This window comes from Pithys albifrons, chromosome 3 (genome assembly GCF_047495875.1).
Source record: "Pithys albifrons albifrons isolate INPA30051 chromosome 3, PitAlb_v1, whole genome shotgun sequence".
NCBI lineage: Eukaryota > Metazoa > Chordata > Aves > Passeriformes > Thamnophilidae > Pithys > Pithys albifrons.
The window spans coordinates 81,596,774-81,612,500 of NC_092460.1; the positions used below are offsets into that span (position 1 = coordinate 81,596,774).

A 15,727-nucleotide genomic window follows, 5' to 3' on the forward strand; every position below is an offset into this window, starting at 1 on the left:
TTCAGGATTTAGGATTCTCGTGACTGACGTACTAACACTGACACATCTGTAAAGCCACCAGGAGTTTTTGTGGGTGTTACTGCCAAAACCTAGGAAGTAATGGAGATAATTACATATTTGGGAAACACTTTTATTCAAGCTTCTACTTGAGTGCAGCAAGAAAAGTCCAACTCTGTTAGGAAAGGCACACGCAGTCTCTTCTAGGTTCCCTTCTTTGTGCTGTCAACTAGTTGAGAGCGCAGTGGAGGTTTGTAAAGAATGGGAGAAAAAAAGCAAATAGGAGATGAGAGGAATGCCAGATTTCTTCCTCACCTCCAGATGTAACCCTCTTCTGACACTTTTCTTTGTGGAGGCTGGAGTTGCCAGTGTCAAACGCTTGGTTCAGCAGCTCTCTGGTACAAGGTGGGTGACAGGCTGTGACCATCTGCAGCCCTGACTGTGACAGGAATGCAACACAGAAGATGCTTTGCAACAGAAACACATGGAGAATGAGGGGGGCAATGAAAGGAGAGTATTTGGAAAAACAATACAAGAAGAATATTATCCTACTGTTTTATAAAAGGATTAATATAAATTCCTGCTGCAGGAATGTTATGGTCTAGATGAAGGTATTCAGGCCAGAAACCACACTGGAAATAATATGGCAATGTGAGACAAAGGTTTCTTTTCTTTTCTTTTCTTTTCTTTTCTTTTCTTTTCTTTTCTTTTCTTTTCTTTTCTTTTCTTTTCTTTTCTTTTCTTTTCTTTTCTTTTTCTTTTTTCTTTTCTTTTCTTTCTTTTCTTTCCTTTTCTTTTTTCTTTTTTTTTCTTTTTCTTTTTTTTTTCTCTTTTTAATTTGTTTTTGGGTTTGGCGCTTTTTTTTTTGTTGTTGGTAGTTGATACTTCTCATTTGGCTTCTGTTCAGATTTGGAACAGAACTCCAAACTTCAACATTGTCCACAAAACTCTGGGTGGCCTGGCATCATATTTGACAAGCTGGCACATTACGCAAAAGCCCTGAGGTCCCCACAAAGCTACAGCATGTGCTTCTGAGCAGTGCTAGGCATAACAGCACCTAGAAGGAAGACCAGTTTTCTGATAACAGTCAGCTTGAGATAATAGAATTTAGAAAGGCTCAGACAATTTTAATTTATTCTTTTTTTTTTAGAAAACCTGCAAAAAATCATTCTATCTCTACAAAACATTGAAATTTAGAAAGCAGCAAATTTCTACTAAAGAAAGGATTTAACTTTAATCTTTTCCAAGTAGCTCTTGTAGATGCTGCAGATTCTGAATAATGTGAATAATAGTTTTCTTTTACAAAACCTGTTTAGCTTAAATATGAATAGCTAAAGTTGGGAGCTCTTATAATGGCATTACATTACTGTCATCTGCAGGAGTTAATTACGATGAGCAGTCCCACCCACTTTTAGAAGCAGATAGACAAGAGGAGAATAGAGGCCTTCAGAGCTGGGAGAAATTAAGTGATGTAAGCGAGGGGAGAAGAATAAATGCTGAAACATGCACTTCTGGGTTAAGCATGGCTATGAGTTCTAGGAAGAGAGATATCAGAACTCTGCTTTATGAGTTTAAATGCTTTAGAGTTATTTAAAATAAGGTAAACAGTAAAGGGCAGCCAGCTGTGCTGGTAGGCATGCATGCTGCTGAGCTGGCAGATGCAGCCTGCCTCAGCATTTGGAAATGAATTGCCTGGGCTCTGTAAGCACTTGAGCAAAGTAAAAGTTGTGATGTTGTAGGTGATAACTTGAAGCAGCCTTTAAAAATAAATCAGGTCAAAAGAAATACAGTCAAGAATGATACAGAGGTTAAGTGCCATAGTGAGAATCAAGCTCTTCCTTTTCTGTTTCAGTTTTCCTCCCTCTTCTCCCAGTTTCTACTGTGGTGTCAGTAGCAGTGGGTGGCTTGGAGCAAATGCTTTCAAAAGAGATGTTTTCAGAGAGCAGGAGAAACCCACTGCAGCTTCTTGGGGGATGTGAAAAGTTGCTTAGCACCTCTGCGCTGCTCATGCTGGTTCACTGCAAGTGTACATCACTGGTAGGATCCCAGATTCCTTACAGTGCATACTGTACTGTGAGGAAAGCAGAAGACTGTGCCAGTCACTTACCATGCTCACTAGTTGTTTGCTTGTTTTAGTTTTTAACACTCTTTGATTTAAAGTGCCAACTAGAAAATCTCTAAAATTAATTTCTTTTTGAAACCATGTGTAAATGGAGTTGCTTTTCCAGGTTTTATTTTTAATCATCAATGTCACCTAAAACTTGCAGAGACAGCAATCTCTAGGGCTTGTTTATGCCTGCCAGACTTATGAAAGAAATGTTTTGTCACAAAAAAAGGCGCCATTCACTGGATATTCAATTACTCATGGGTACCAGTTAGTGAAACAGAGTGCCAGTAACGCAGCTCCAGTTAGCTAAAACAAAGAGAATGCTGAAAAGGTAAACCCCTATGTTAATAAATGCAAGAAAACTGCACAATATTGACATTTTCCTTAAGTGAGTCATTTTACTTAACTCTCCAAATGTGAAGAAAAGGCCAAACTCAGGCTGTTAAAGGAGCTTCATAATTGCCAGTTGTTTTAAATGAGATTATAAGAAAGCCTACATCTCAGAGTTACTGTTGCTAGACTTTTTTTGCTCTCTGGAAATAAAACATAGTCATCAGCAGGAAGATGTATCTCCCGTTCTCCACTTGCATCATTTCAGTGGTGTAGCCAAAAGGAATGGCTGTCTGCTGGCTCCTCTTTCTGTGCGCCAAAGTTGTTTGTTCTCAGCACCAAAGGAAATCAAAACCAGAAGCTGAGTATTTACTGGGGAATAAGACATGAGAACTGATGATATTCTTTTCCCTGCTGCTTCCTGTCATAATTATTTCTGTTTTATTTTGTGAATAAATTCCATGGTGGAGGGTTATATGTGGAGAAGTGCAGTAATTCGAAGTGCTCTGGCTCTGTCATGCTTGCACACTTTCTGAAATTCCTTCTGGCTAAAAGTACATTTCCAAACAATTTCAGCTCCATGCTAGTGATATGGAGGGGAGAATATTCTGTTAAGAAAATTTTCTACCCCGCACCAAGTTAGCCTTTTGAAAGTATCTGTCCTGCAGTAGCCATTTCTTGAATTCAGAGCATTGTTGATTCAATTTCTCTTCTGAGGTTGCTGTAATGCAGATTTCCAGAAGTAACATAACTGGAGGAACTGAAAAGCTCAATTTTTGTAAGACTTGTTCAGGATTCTTGATTATAACAATGTCCTACATTACTTTGAAGACAGATTAGATAATATTGGAGTGGGAAAAAATCAGTAAAAAAGTTTATGAGTAACAGACTCTAGTTTTGTATGTATTTTGCTAAGATCAGGCTGAGCTCTGATGATAATAATACAATACAGGGTCTTCTGCTACCAGAGGCAATGGCACTGTACAGCTCTGTCCACAAACATTTCTGTCTCCTTGTGCCTTCTTCAGATGTTATGGTTTGCCTTGCTTTTGGTTCTCCAGGTGTATCGGTTACCTGTGCAGGACTGCTACAAATACTCGGACTGTGAGAAGTGTGCCCAAGCGAGGGATCCCTACTGCGGCTGGTGTGTGAGAGAGGGCAGGTGAGTGCTGTTTGCTCAGGTGCAGGCAGTGGAATAGCTCAAGTTTCAACACGTGCTGTGGTTTACTGCTTGTGATAGTGATCCCAGCTCTTGGTACTCAGCCTTATGCTCCTGATAGGGATTTAGTTTTATCACAGACATTAATATTCCGTGCACACAAAAATGTCCCTGTTTACATCTGCAGATTTGATTAGTTTGGGAAAATATATACTTTTCTGCTGGTGCTGAGAATGATTATACATTTTCTAACTCTATGTTTTATCTCTCTTTGAACTGTACGGTCAAATGTTCTCCCAGAAAATAGAAAAATGTGCCCTATTTCAAACTCAGAAAATATAGCATGTATTTTAAATAGAGCAGGAAACTGTAAAAAAGAACATAAATGGAAAAAACTATTCCATGTCTAAAATAAAGTGTGTAGCTCAAATGCTGGTTTTATATAAACTTCATCTATCAAGACATGTAGCTACAGGGAACCCTCACCTACCTGTAAGAGAGCAGAAAGTGGCATTTGGCTGACTATCTGCAAAGGTTCACTGAATGAATATTCAAACACATGTAAACTAGGACAGTGCTGAACAGCTCTGTAATGTCTCTGCACTCTGCGTTGATTGGAGTGCTGAGAGGGAAGAGCGGTCCTGCAGTTCTCTTTTTGACTACTAAGTTAATTAACCCCTTGGCATGAGTGGTTGGGAATTCATGATTCAAAATTCTTGCTGTTGGAACAAAGGGGCTGTTTAATTATAATATGCAGATGAATTTCAGACTTCTACCTTCCTGCCTGAAAATGTGAACTATTGCATTAGGTTACCTATCAGCCTGATGTAGCATAATATGGTGCACTGCAGAGAAACTTATGCAGTGTGTGAAGGTTTATGTAATATACTGTAACTCTTTCAGCCAGGGTTTCAGTTGCTGTGGATGAAACCTAAGGATTTGGAATATAACCTTGAACTCCTCCTGGGCTGCTGGGAGTTGAAGGCTGTGTCATATATCATAAAAATGGCAATTTTCCCTAGATTTCCCCTCAGGTTTCTGATATGACCACTGACCTCAATGTCTCAAAATATTAATGGTTTTTCAGAAGAGGCAAACAGGAATTTTCACATTTGCTAGTATTTATTTCCAATGGGGAGAGAAAAGCATTTCATTTCTAAATTTAAGTTTTGTCTCATGATTACACACAGCACTTAGTAGTATGTTTCCCAGGGATATGTTATGTGACTGTAGACTCTGTATGTAAATGATTTCTTTAAGGGAGGTTTGACAGAGCTGTGAAACAACTGTATTATGTTAAAGCCCCTGATGAGTTAATAGTCGTTTGCTGAAGCAACCAGAGGTCCTAGAGCATTTGCTCCTAAACTTTGCACAGAATGGAAAGAATACACGAGACCATCCCCACACACACTTCAACAAGCTTTTGTAGCTACATATGCAGCTTCTGTACTGCAGCATCTCTTCTTTCTTTACTTGAACTGGGAAAATCTTCCAGATTTTTTGGTGAGGCTGCACAACCATGCTTGCCTTCCCGTCATTCTAGTAAGGTCTTGATAGGCAGAGGTCTTAAATAGTGGCAGGAGTTAATGAAAATATTCACCATGAAAGTAACTTTTCTTGTGCTGCGGTTTCAAAGAAGCTCTCCACAAGCTTATATGCCCTTAGCAATAGTTCTCTGTCACTTTTTACTCTCATGAGTGTTGTATCTTACCACTGTCAACACATAGGTGTCTGCATTTAACCTGCAGAAAAAACAGGCTGTGTCCACTCATTCAGGATGTATATATCACAGTAAAGCGTAGTTAGCTTGATTTCAGGTGATCAGGCAACCAAATTCCTTTGCCTTATGGTTCCCATGCTAAATATTACTGCCTCTTTATGGATTTGGGTTGTCTAATTCCAAGTTGTCCAAAATAGTATAGGCACTTGCTTTTGGCATCTCAAACCATCAGTAATTATTACACCACTTACTTTGTTACAAAATCTTTAATAGCAACACCACTAGTCAATATTAAAGAAAGTTTGTAGTCATCTTGTGTTGTAATTTCGGTCTCTAATCCTGAAATTGTTGTGTAGTTCAGAGAAAGCACAGTCCAGCTATATTATTGCTTTTCTTTGTTTTTTGTTTTCTTTTTGTCAGGTGCACAAAGAAGGCAGACTGTGGAACAGCCGAGAAGGAGAACCACTGGCTGTGGAGTCCAAGTGGCACATGTGTGACTGTCATTAGTGCAGAGCCTCTAAATATGAGTCGCAGAGCCCCTGCTAAGGTATAACAGGAAAATGCTTTCCTTATATATTGTTAAAGCACATTGATGTGACTACCAGGAAGATGAATATCTGTATTTCTTTATGCACAGTGGAGACTAGGAATAAGATAGTGTTTTCAGTGTCTCAGTCTTTGGCATTTCTCACAGTGCTCTTTCTTACCTGCTGTTCTTGCAGATTGCAGTTCATGTTTTCTTCTAAGAAATTTTGAATTTAACCTTCTCTGTAAACCAAAGTGATGCACTGGTATGAATGATAAAGCACTTACATTTATCTGAATATTATGAAAGTGTTGCACAGTGTTGTAACCCATAAAAAGTAATTGCTAGGGGAGATTTCATGCTGCCCTTTCAGCTTACTTGAGCATAAACTTAAGTAAGCAATGAAGCCATAAGCTGTTGCTTTAAAATCAGCAGTGGATTTGCCTACACCAGCGAAGTCTGACTGGGTACATGGAGAAGGTAAATTCAGCATGCAAAATGACTCTGTGGCACTGAGTTTTTGGAGTGTGACCAGAGCGTCATAACTTGCTCTAATTCCAAATGGAGCATGCCAATGCAGACCAAGGCCTTCCCAGGGGTGCTCAGCAAGTAAAACCAGTAAAGGGCTTTTAACTTCTCTTAATTAGAAATAAAGATACTGTCATTCAAGTCACTTTAATTCCATTTCTAAATGATGTAAATAGCATTGTGCTAGGGCCATTTCTGTGTTGAATAAAGACATTAGTAGAGTGTAATTTGTTTCAGTGAGAAAAGGATAATTGTCATTTCTACTGGCAATACAAAATGGAAAAAGTTAAACTGCATAATGAGCACACCTGAAACATAAGGTCAAGGACAGCAGCCAAAATTTCATTTCAGCTGATTCCTCTTTCCTCATTAAGTTTTCCCATCTAATTTTGCTTTTAGTTTCTCACACTTTTTCCTGGAGGAGGTGAACCTTTCACCATCACTCAGAAGTCCTTTTTCAGCAGTAATGATAGATTTCAGTGGATTTTTTGTAGTTACATTGAGTCTTGAGGAAAGTGCTTTTCTGTTCGTCCCTTTCAAACTGCAGCATTTCTAGTCTATCCAGCTTTGTTTTCATTATTCACTAGTAACACAGCAGGTTAATGTTATTTTAATTAAGTTTGTCAGGACTTAAGTGTTAACCACTCTGTTTACTGTTGCTAAACTGGAATCTTAGGACAAGAATAAAAGGCTTTGGGTGTGTCTGTACAAACATTTTTGTTTCTTGACAGGACAAGAGATTTTTGTATCTGTATAATTCAGCAGAGATGCAGCCTGGAAAAATTTGTAGAGGTATAAGAAGAAAAGATTACCAGATGATAAGAAATAAAAATTTAAAAGGAGAGCCATCTTCTGTGATGGTAGCTAAAATATCACCACTGACCAAAACAAAAACAAAGCAAAACAACAACAACAAAGAAAAAGCAGTTGAAATACTGTGACTATAAGTCTTACAGGGTCTTGGCGCATTTCTTCCAAATATTTTATGCTTTTTAAATTGTTTCCAGGTGGAACTGACAGTAAGTCCATTGCCAACTTTGACTGCGAGTGACAAGGTTTGCTGCACGTTTGGGGAAACAACACGTTCTGCTCAGTTGAAAGAAGGGATTATTGTCTGTGATCCACCCGATATAATTCCTCCAACACCAAAACATCAAGGTAAAGAAATACTGCTACCCTCCATGTATAATAAGAGAAAAGAATATAGACTGCTTTTCTAATATGATACTCTTATATGAGGTGCATACAAGTTAGGTTTTTTAACTCTTCCAGTTCCTTTCTCCAAAAAACCTGTTGCTGAATTGTCCATTTGCTCCAATTTTTTGCATTCATGTATTTACAAGCTATAGCATTCCCAGTGTTTCTGCTGGGAACCTGAAATAGTAGCTTGGTAGAGACATGAGTTGTGGGGTCAGAAGAGATGCATATGGGTTTCAGTTGTGAAGTTGTTCAAGTCTGATGTCTTAGTTTTTCTCTAGTCTACAATACTTCAAGTGGCTTGTTTTCTGGTCACAAGACTGTCCTTTCTATCACAAAGCCTTCTGCCTCTTCTACTTTGTGTCCTCCAACTTCTGCAGTAGTAAGCCGAATGGAAAAATACCTGATCATATAATTAAAGACTGCATCGTTGTTCTGAACCACTGATTATAGACTTAGAGTCTGTTGCCAGCCATAATTCATTTCCTAGATAGTGCTTAGTTGGTGCTTTAATTCATGCATCTTGATGCATAAACACAGGGACTGAAACTGGTTACACAGCACTGTTTATTATGTATCAAGTTTTAAAAACTAAAAAGAAACAACAAACAAAAAACAGGTGCTCTTATAGCTTGCAGATGTACCCCTGAGGATAAACCTTTTATATGTATCACAACAGTTGTGAACTGTCAGAGCAGTATTTGAAAGCACTCTTTAAGATGTTTCAATTCTCTTATGGCTGAAAGGGGTCAAAATCCAGTTTCAGTTGCAGGGAGAATAATTATGTTAAAATCTTATTGTTGAGTTTTACACTACCTGAGGTGTGTCACGGTCTCAGATTCTGCTAAGTGTTAAAGCAGTGTTCTGTTATTTAGAGCCAAGTCACATTCCCTAAATATTTTGTGAAGTAGGACATAAAGCAACAGGGTTGATAAACATGGCATCTTGATGTCATCCAGCATAAAATGTGAGACTAGAAGCCTGTCAGAGAAGGCATTAGAGGAAGCAAGTCACCTAGAAATAATACATCTCTCTGAGTTGGCTGCACAGGGATCTATCTGAAAGGATGTTCAAAAGTAATATAAGGATGCTTGGAAGCTCAGCAGACACCAGCAGAAGGCAGGCAGCTACAAACACAGGCAGTGGTTCATGGAACCACGGAATACCTAGGGTTGGAAGGGACCTGTGGAGATCATCTAGTCCGTACCCCCTGCTGAAGCAGGTTCACCTAGAGCAGGTTACAGCGGATCATATCCAGGCAGATTTTGAATATCTTCAGAGCAGGAGGCTTCACAGCCTCTCTGGGCAGCCTGTTCCAGTGCTCTGTCACTCTCCAAGTAAAGATATTTTTCCTCATATTCAGATGGACTCTCCTGTCTCTCAGTTTGTGGCCATTACTTCTTGTTCTGTCTGAACAGAGTCTGGCACCATCTTCTTGACGCATGCCCTTAAGATACTTGAATGTTCATTGCAGCTTGTGACAAAAAGTCCTGAGCCGTCAAGTTACTTTTAAGAAACCCTATTGGTTTTGGAAAAGTCTGGGTTGCTTTACTTGTGGTTGGTTCCAAAAGGAATAGGACATTTCTAGGAAGGATGCCTTTTCACAGTCCTGTTGTTAGGAAATCCCCTGGCGTTCCTATCTGTCTGAAATATTCAAGGGGACCCAGTGCAGGCAAAGGTAACTTCCAGCCAAGCAGCTGATGGTCTTCCAAGAACCTGTTCAAGAAAGCAATTTGAGATTGTTCAATAGCTTGTGAAATAGCTTGCCATAAGAGCTTAATCATTTCTGCAAAAGGTTTTTCAAATAGTTTCACTGAGGAAAGCACCACTCTTTTAGTTTAGTAATAATCCATAAGAGAAGTATATTTGTGGAGAAGTCGCGTATGGCAAACTGAAATTCACAAGTGCCTGTGGTAACTTAGTGTTGAAGGCACTGTTGGGCATTAACCACAAAGATCACGTGCTTTAATTCACATGACAACAGTTTTAATTCACAAATGAAAGAAGTAATTTTACATGCAGACATATTCATATTTAAGAAAATGATTTCTTTAAAATTACTGTTCCTGTGCCAGTTTTCCTCTGTGTTAAATTATCTCCTTACTCAATTTTCCTTTCTAGGCTCTTTAAAATTCAAGCATAATGATAGCACCACTAAGAAACACTTCCATAAAACAAAGCTATTCCTTAATTTTGCTTCTTCCTTTTTTCCTACCTCTGCTTTCCTTTTCATGTTCTGAAAATTTTGTAAAGCTTAAAGAGACAAAACAAAACGTATAGACCTAATCTGTGAGATCCAGAGTGTCAACAGTATAGTTAAATATTTGCTTATGTCCTGTAAAATAATAAAAGTGTTTTCATTGTATCATTGATCATGAGAGCTGAAGAATTCAACAACTTGGATATTTTTTTTTGTGATAGATCATGTTTCAGTTCCACTTCAGTTAACCTTTGAAGAGAACAAGATATTTTTGGCATCACATACTTACCCTTTTTATGACTGTGAAGAAGCAATGAATCTTATTGAAAATCAGCCGTAAGTATTTCAGCTTCTAAGTGTTTAGATCCTGTAGCTTTTTGTGTGAGGTAACTGACAGCTGAGTTACTCAATCATTTCATAATTAAGCCTTTGGCACTCTCAAAGTTTGCCAGTGTCCAAATCCTTTTTCTTATATTTAAATGCAGTTTAAAAATGTTTGAAGGGCACCAGGTGAGCCAGCAACATAAAGTGTGGAATAAAAATATTCATGGCACATATAATTAAAGGCCAGTTCATTGGATTACTATTTCTGTAGTTGCTGATGTATCTGCAGGTGAGCAATGTGGGTATCTGCTTGCCTACTTGTTCCCTGAAATGATAGATTGGCGCTTTGTGTTGCGATGCTTTCAAGTAGGACAGCCAAAGCTGACACTGCCCCCAGCATCTACCCTGCTGGAGGTGTTACTGCCCCAGGGCAGGTGCAGCCAGCCCAAAACCTTTGTTCATCCTTATGAAGGCTGATCAAAATAATTTCCAGTCCTCACAGGCTTAATCTTAAAGTTTGTGCAAGATACTATGTGTTTTCTGATCCTTGCTCAAATATTTAATGCATAAAATAGCTTTTTTGGTTTCTTGAACTGTTCTTATTATAAAGTTTTCGGCTTAATATAGTAAGGACATTATAACAGACTGATCTACCCTCCATGAATAAACATGGCATTTCATTTACTTTTTTTGTCAGTGGGGGAAAGCCTGACAGTTTGTCATGACTACCATGTTATATTTGTAGATGCTATTCCTGTGCAAGCAATAGATGGAATTGCCAGTGGGACTGGAAGAGTCACATCTGTGAAGAGTCCTCTTCAGTACAGGATGTGATTAAACAAAATATGGTAATGTTTTAAAATAAGGTTATTAGGTTTTCATTAGAACACTTCAGTATTCTGTTTGCTTTATCTCTCATATCAATTGGTTGAACTAGGGATTTAAAAATTCTCCTGAAGTTAACTCTAGCAGTGTAAGGGGTTTTTTTTTAGTGACAGTGCGGGGGTGGGAATTTAAGGGTGTGATTGAGGAGGAGCAGTGAGACTGAATATCTCTTGACAGGATATTTTTGTTCCTTTTACTATTTTGCTTCTATGAGAGGAACAAGATTTCAAGGCAGGAAAAGATAATCACCCACAGCTTTGACATATGCTGCAGTCATTTTTAGCATGTCTAATTTGAAAGGGTGTAATCAAATCTGTCACTGTATTTTAAGCATGAAGTTCTTCAGAACAATCATTCTATTGTCCGAAGTCCATTGGAACTTGCTGTGATAAGACTTTCTATTTGTAATAACATATGAAATATTTTTCTCCCCAGGAAGAAGAATGCCCACAGTTTCTAAACCCTGACCCTCCAATAATACCTATGGAGTACCAAACAACTGTGTATTTCAAGGGAAGGCATCTAGATTATTATCAGGTAAGCAGATTAATTCAAAGCTAGCTGCCACTTTAATTCCACTTAAACTGCATCCACACCCCTAAACTAAAGCTTTAGTTTATGTTCTTGGAGATCTAGTCGTAATTGTTTTTCAAGAAAGAAAAGGGCTACACATTCAAGTTTGATATAATATTGGTTACTGTGGTAATCGCCAAGAGAGAATCAGAGCTGGAGAAAATATTTTAACTACTAAAATCGGAGGCGATAATTTAAGACCCACTATAACATTGGACAATTTTTTTTCATCTAATGAAATGAGAGGACATATAGGAATTGTGAATGTTTCATATCTGTTTTCTAATTAATTACTTAGTGGGTTTTGTTGTTGTTCTTCTAGAATGACATGAGTAGGTGTGTTTAATTCAGTTTTCACCTTTCAAACACAAAAATGCACTCAGAAATTAAATGATTCTTACTTTGGATAAAATAATCTTTTGCCTTTGTGGGTGACCATCAAACCAGAAGATGAGACATTTTCTCAACCATAGCAAAGGCTTCTCTTTCTCAGTACTTGCTTCCAGAAAATAAATTACAAATCTTCTGAGAAGTCAGTTTTATCCCAAGCTTTTCATTGTTTTGTAACATAAACAATGCATAAAATGTTACTGTTGGATAAAAAGGAAGCTTAAAAACCATTTTAGATAATAGCTCAAGTATTGTTATTAGTTTTTATTTTTTGTTTCTATGTTGTCTTTGTGTAAATGTGAATTGATGATAGATACACTGGGGAGTGCATTGATTTCTTTAATGACTGGCCATCAATCAAGGGAAAGAAGGCTCTTGTTTTTTGAGGGTTTGGGGTTTTTTTTCCTTTTTCAAATTGAAACACTGTATAGCTTATAAATTCCTTCTATCACCTCTGCTACACCTGCCAAGGGATGGAAAAGAGTCCACAGGTCTGAAGAGTAGCAATGTAAGAAGAGCATTCAGAGAAGGGTAAAAAGCAACCTGTAAGCACTGTAATCATGTGAAGACCATACTGTGTTCACTACTATAGACATATATGAAGACTGTGCTATACAAATATATGTTAAAAAATGAACATTTTTGTTTGAAGACCTTAAAATATATGCAGACAATTAAAAGAAATTTGGTGAATTTGGTCTGTTCTCTGAGCTGCTAGGACTGGTCCCTGGTAGGATGTCTGGCTGTGTGCAGTGCATGGTACACAACACTTCTCTTAAAGGTCAGAGCTCTCTTTGCTAAAAATTTAAAAGTATCCAAGTTTAAACTCATATTTCTTTTGTTTAACATGTGAATATCTGGTTTTCTGCACAAAAGGAAAATCTTTTCTGCTCCCTATATATAAGTGGAAATGCCACTCTCAAGAACAAATTCAGGGCAGATGTGCTGAACTTGACTTTTAGTGGACCCTTTTCCACTAAGGAGGAGAAGCAGCAGCAGGAATTCAAAAAGTCCTTCAGCTGGTTTATCATTCTGTGATTAAGCATTTTAATCTTTCTGAACGACTAGTAACAAAAAGAGAATGGGAAAAAAACTTGTTTTTTTTAATCCTGAGAGGTATCAATTGCGTTTCACAAAACCAGAGACACATCCTGTGGACTGAATGCTTTGTCATGGGTAGCAAGATTTAACAATTTGCTACAGAACAGATGTAGTATGTACTTATTTTAACTTGGACCTGGGAAGATTTACAAGGAGTTCAAGTCTCTCTAAGTCAAGGTGAATGGATGGACCCAAAGCTGGAAAGATGCTGGAGAGCAGTGAGTGTCAAATGACATCAGAGTAATTTTTCTTGGGTGAGAGCCGTGCAGGAATGTCATCTCTGTCACAGGATCAGCTCCATATATCCTGCAACAGAGGTGTATTTTTAAGCCAAAACAATATAAGGCCTTCAATGCCAGGACTTGTGTAGACACACACAGTTATTTCAGCTGCATACACAGACCTCTAAGTATATGTGATAACAGACAAATAAGGCATAAAATAGTTGTAATCATAGAAGCACTCATGCCTGTGAGGTCACACTGTCTGAAGCAGTAACTTTGATGACTGAAAATTCATTTGAGGAAGGGCATAACTTACACTCAGCCTTTGGTAAACACCTCATGGAAATCAGGGTGACTGAGGAGAAGCCATGGATGGGTATTTTGTAGGGGTTGGCCTGCAGCCCAAATGCAAAATAACATTTAGCTTCTCATGTGGAACAATTTTGCCACAGGAAATGCTGGGCATTACACTGTGTTTAGAGCTAGCAGTCATGCAGCTATGAGCACATTTAAGGTCTTTATTGATTAGAACATTGGTATATCTACTTTACTTGCCTAAATTCTTGCTTAGAAAAAGCAAAAATTAATGTTCTGTTGTCACTTTGAACTACTAGTTCCATTATCTTGATTTAATATATGCTTTACTTAAAAGGGCAATGCATAACCAGCGTTATCGCGGGTGACTAAATGCACTCGCCAACATGGTGTGTATAAGCATCTTCATTTCTAGGTGGAGATGAGCAGTGAAGCGCTAAGTGAGTAGGAGAGGTGAATGGCTTAAAAAACTACTGTTGCAGAAGTGAGGGACAAAGTATAACCTTGCACATTTTGTATGCCCTTCCTGACTTGTGAATGCTTAGAGTACAGTGAATAAATCTCATGAGGTCTTCCACTGGAGAGAAATAGACTAAAACAGGAGAAGCCATTGTCTGTTTTTCTGCCCCTCCTTCCTCTGAAAGAATTTCAGTAGGAAGGAGAGGTAAATCCAAGCTGTCGTCATTCTTTTGGGAATAGTCTTATCCAGGATAGGCATTTTAAAGGAAAGTCATATTGCATGCAATTTCTGAGAGACATTCTCCTGCTGAGTCCTTGAAGGATTGTCAGAGTAGGAGAGACAGATGTACTAGCATCAAGTTAACCTTATTATCCCACCAAATATTTTCATTAAAAGTAATTTCCCATTTGGATTTCTCTTTGTCGTGTGTGTCTGATGTGTAACCCGCTTCCCAGTGTTTGCCATGTGTATCTTGCACCTAGACTACTAACTGTGAGCTCCGTGGCCTTCTGGTCAAGAGCCTGCTAGAGCAGCTCCTGCTTTCAGTGCACTCCAGGTATCAGCTGTCACACACTGGAGCTCCCCTCCTCTCCCAGCACCTGCTGTTAAGCATGTGGGAAAGCCTTGTGCAGCAAAAGCAGAATTTGAGCACTTTTGAAAAATACATGTTATATTAAAATATGTGGAGTAAGGAAAACAAAGCAGCATTCCTCACAAAAAAAAAAATTTGTAAGGAGCTGCTTTAAAACTTGGAGTCTGTAGATGTTTTCTGTAAAGCAGAATGGGCTGTAAAAGTTTCAGACAAGGCTCAGTTAGTAGTTTATTTTCTATATGCAGCTTCTGAGAAGGAAGAAGTAAAATGTATGTTCTCCTCAATAACATAAACCTCCAGACACTTGAGTCAGGCCCCTTAACTGGTTAAAACATGTTGTCCTCCTCAGTCCCACACCTTGGTGGGCTCACGTCCACTGCCCAACCTGTCACAGTGAAAGTGCAATAGGAAAGCTTTCCACTGCACTGATAAGATAAACCTAGTGACTCATGAGTTACTAATGATTCCAGCATTGAAGAAGTAGCTACAAATAAACATGCTGTGATGCTCATACATAAGGCTTAGATGATAGCAGGAGGCAATGCACTTAACCTCGGAAGCAGCAAAGAGGAATTGACATGTGCTCCAAGACTCAGATGACTCTGGTGAAAAAATGGGACTAGTTCTTTACACCCACAGTGAAGTTCTCATGAAGGTCACTGGCAAGGTTCTGCATCAGGGTTAGGGTAATCCCCAAGACCAATACAGACTGGGGATTGAATGGATTGAGAGTAGCCCTGTGGAGAAGGGCTTGGGAATGAAACAGTAGATATGAGCTATCCATGTGCATTTACAGCCCAAAAAAAGCAATGGTATTCCTGGGCTGCATCAAAAGAAGTGTGGCCAGCAGGTCACAGAAGTTAATTTACCTTCCTCCTGTCTGCTCTCCTGAAACCCCAGCTGGAGTACTGCATCCAGCTCTGGGGTCCCCAGTACAAGACAGGGATCTATTGTAGCAGGTCCAGAGGACAGACATGGAAATGATCAGAGGTCTGGTGACAGCTGGAGCACTTATTCTGTGAAGAAAGGCTGATAGAGTTGAGGTGGTTCAACCTGGAGAAGAGAAGGCTCCAGAGAGACATTTTTGTGAACTTTCAAT

The 15,727-nt window shown here is 38.7% G+C and overlaps 1 protein-coding gene across 6 annotated transcripts in view; it reads left to right on the plus strand.

The window, feature by feature from the left end:
- PLXNB2 (plexin B2) overlaps positions 1–15,727 on the plus strand; it is a 251,032-nt gene that overhangs the window by 175,408 nt on the left and 59,897 nt on the right. For all 6 annotated transcript variants that reach the window (XM_071552525.1, XM_071552524.1, XM_071552528.1 and 3 more), the window contains 6 exons: positions 3,496–3,596; positions 5,734–5,860; positions 7,375–7,525; positions 9,986–10,100; positions 10,834–10,936; positions 11,409–11,510. In XM_071552525.1, coding sequence (XP_071408626.1) covers positions 3,496–3,596; positions 5,734–5,860; positions 7,375–7,525; positions 9,986–10,100; positions 10,834–10,936; positions 11,409–11,510 — 699 coding nt within the window. The remainder of the gene's footprint in view (positions 1–3,495; positions 3,597–5,733; positions 5,861–7,374; positions 7,526–9,985; positions 10,101–10,833; positions 10,937–11,408; positions 11,511–15,727) is intronic.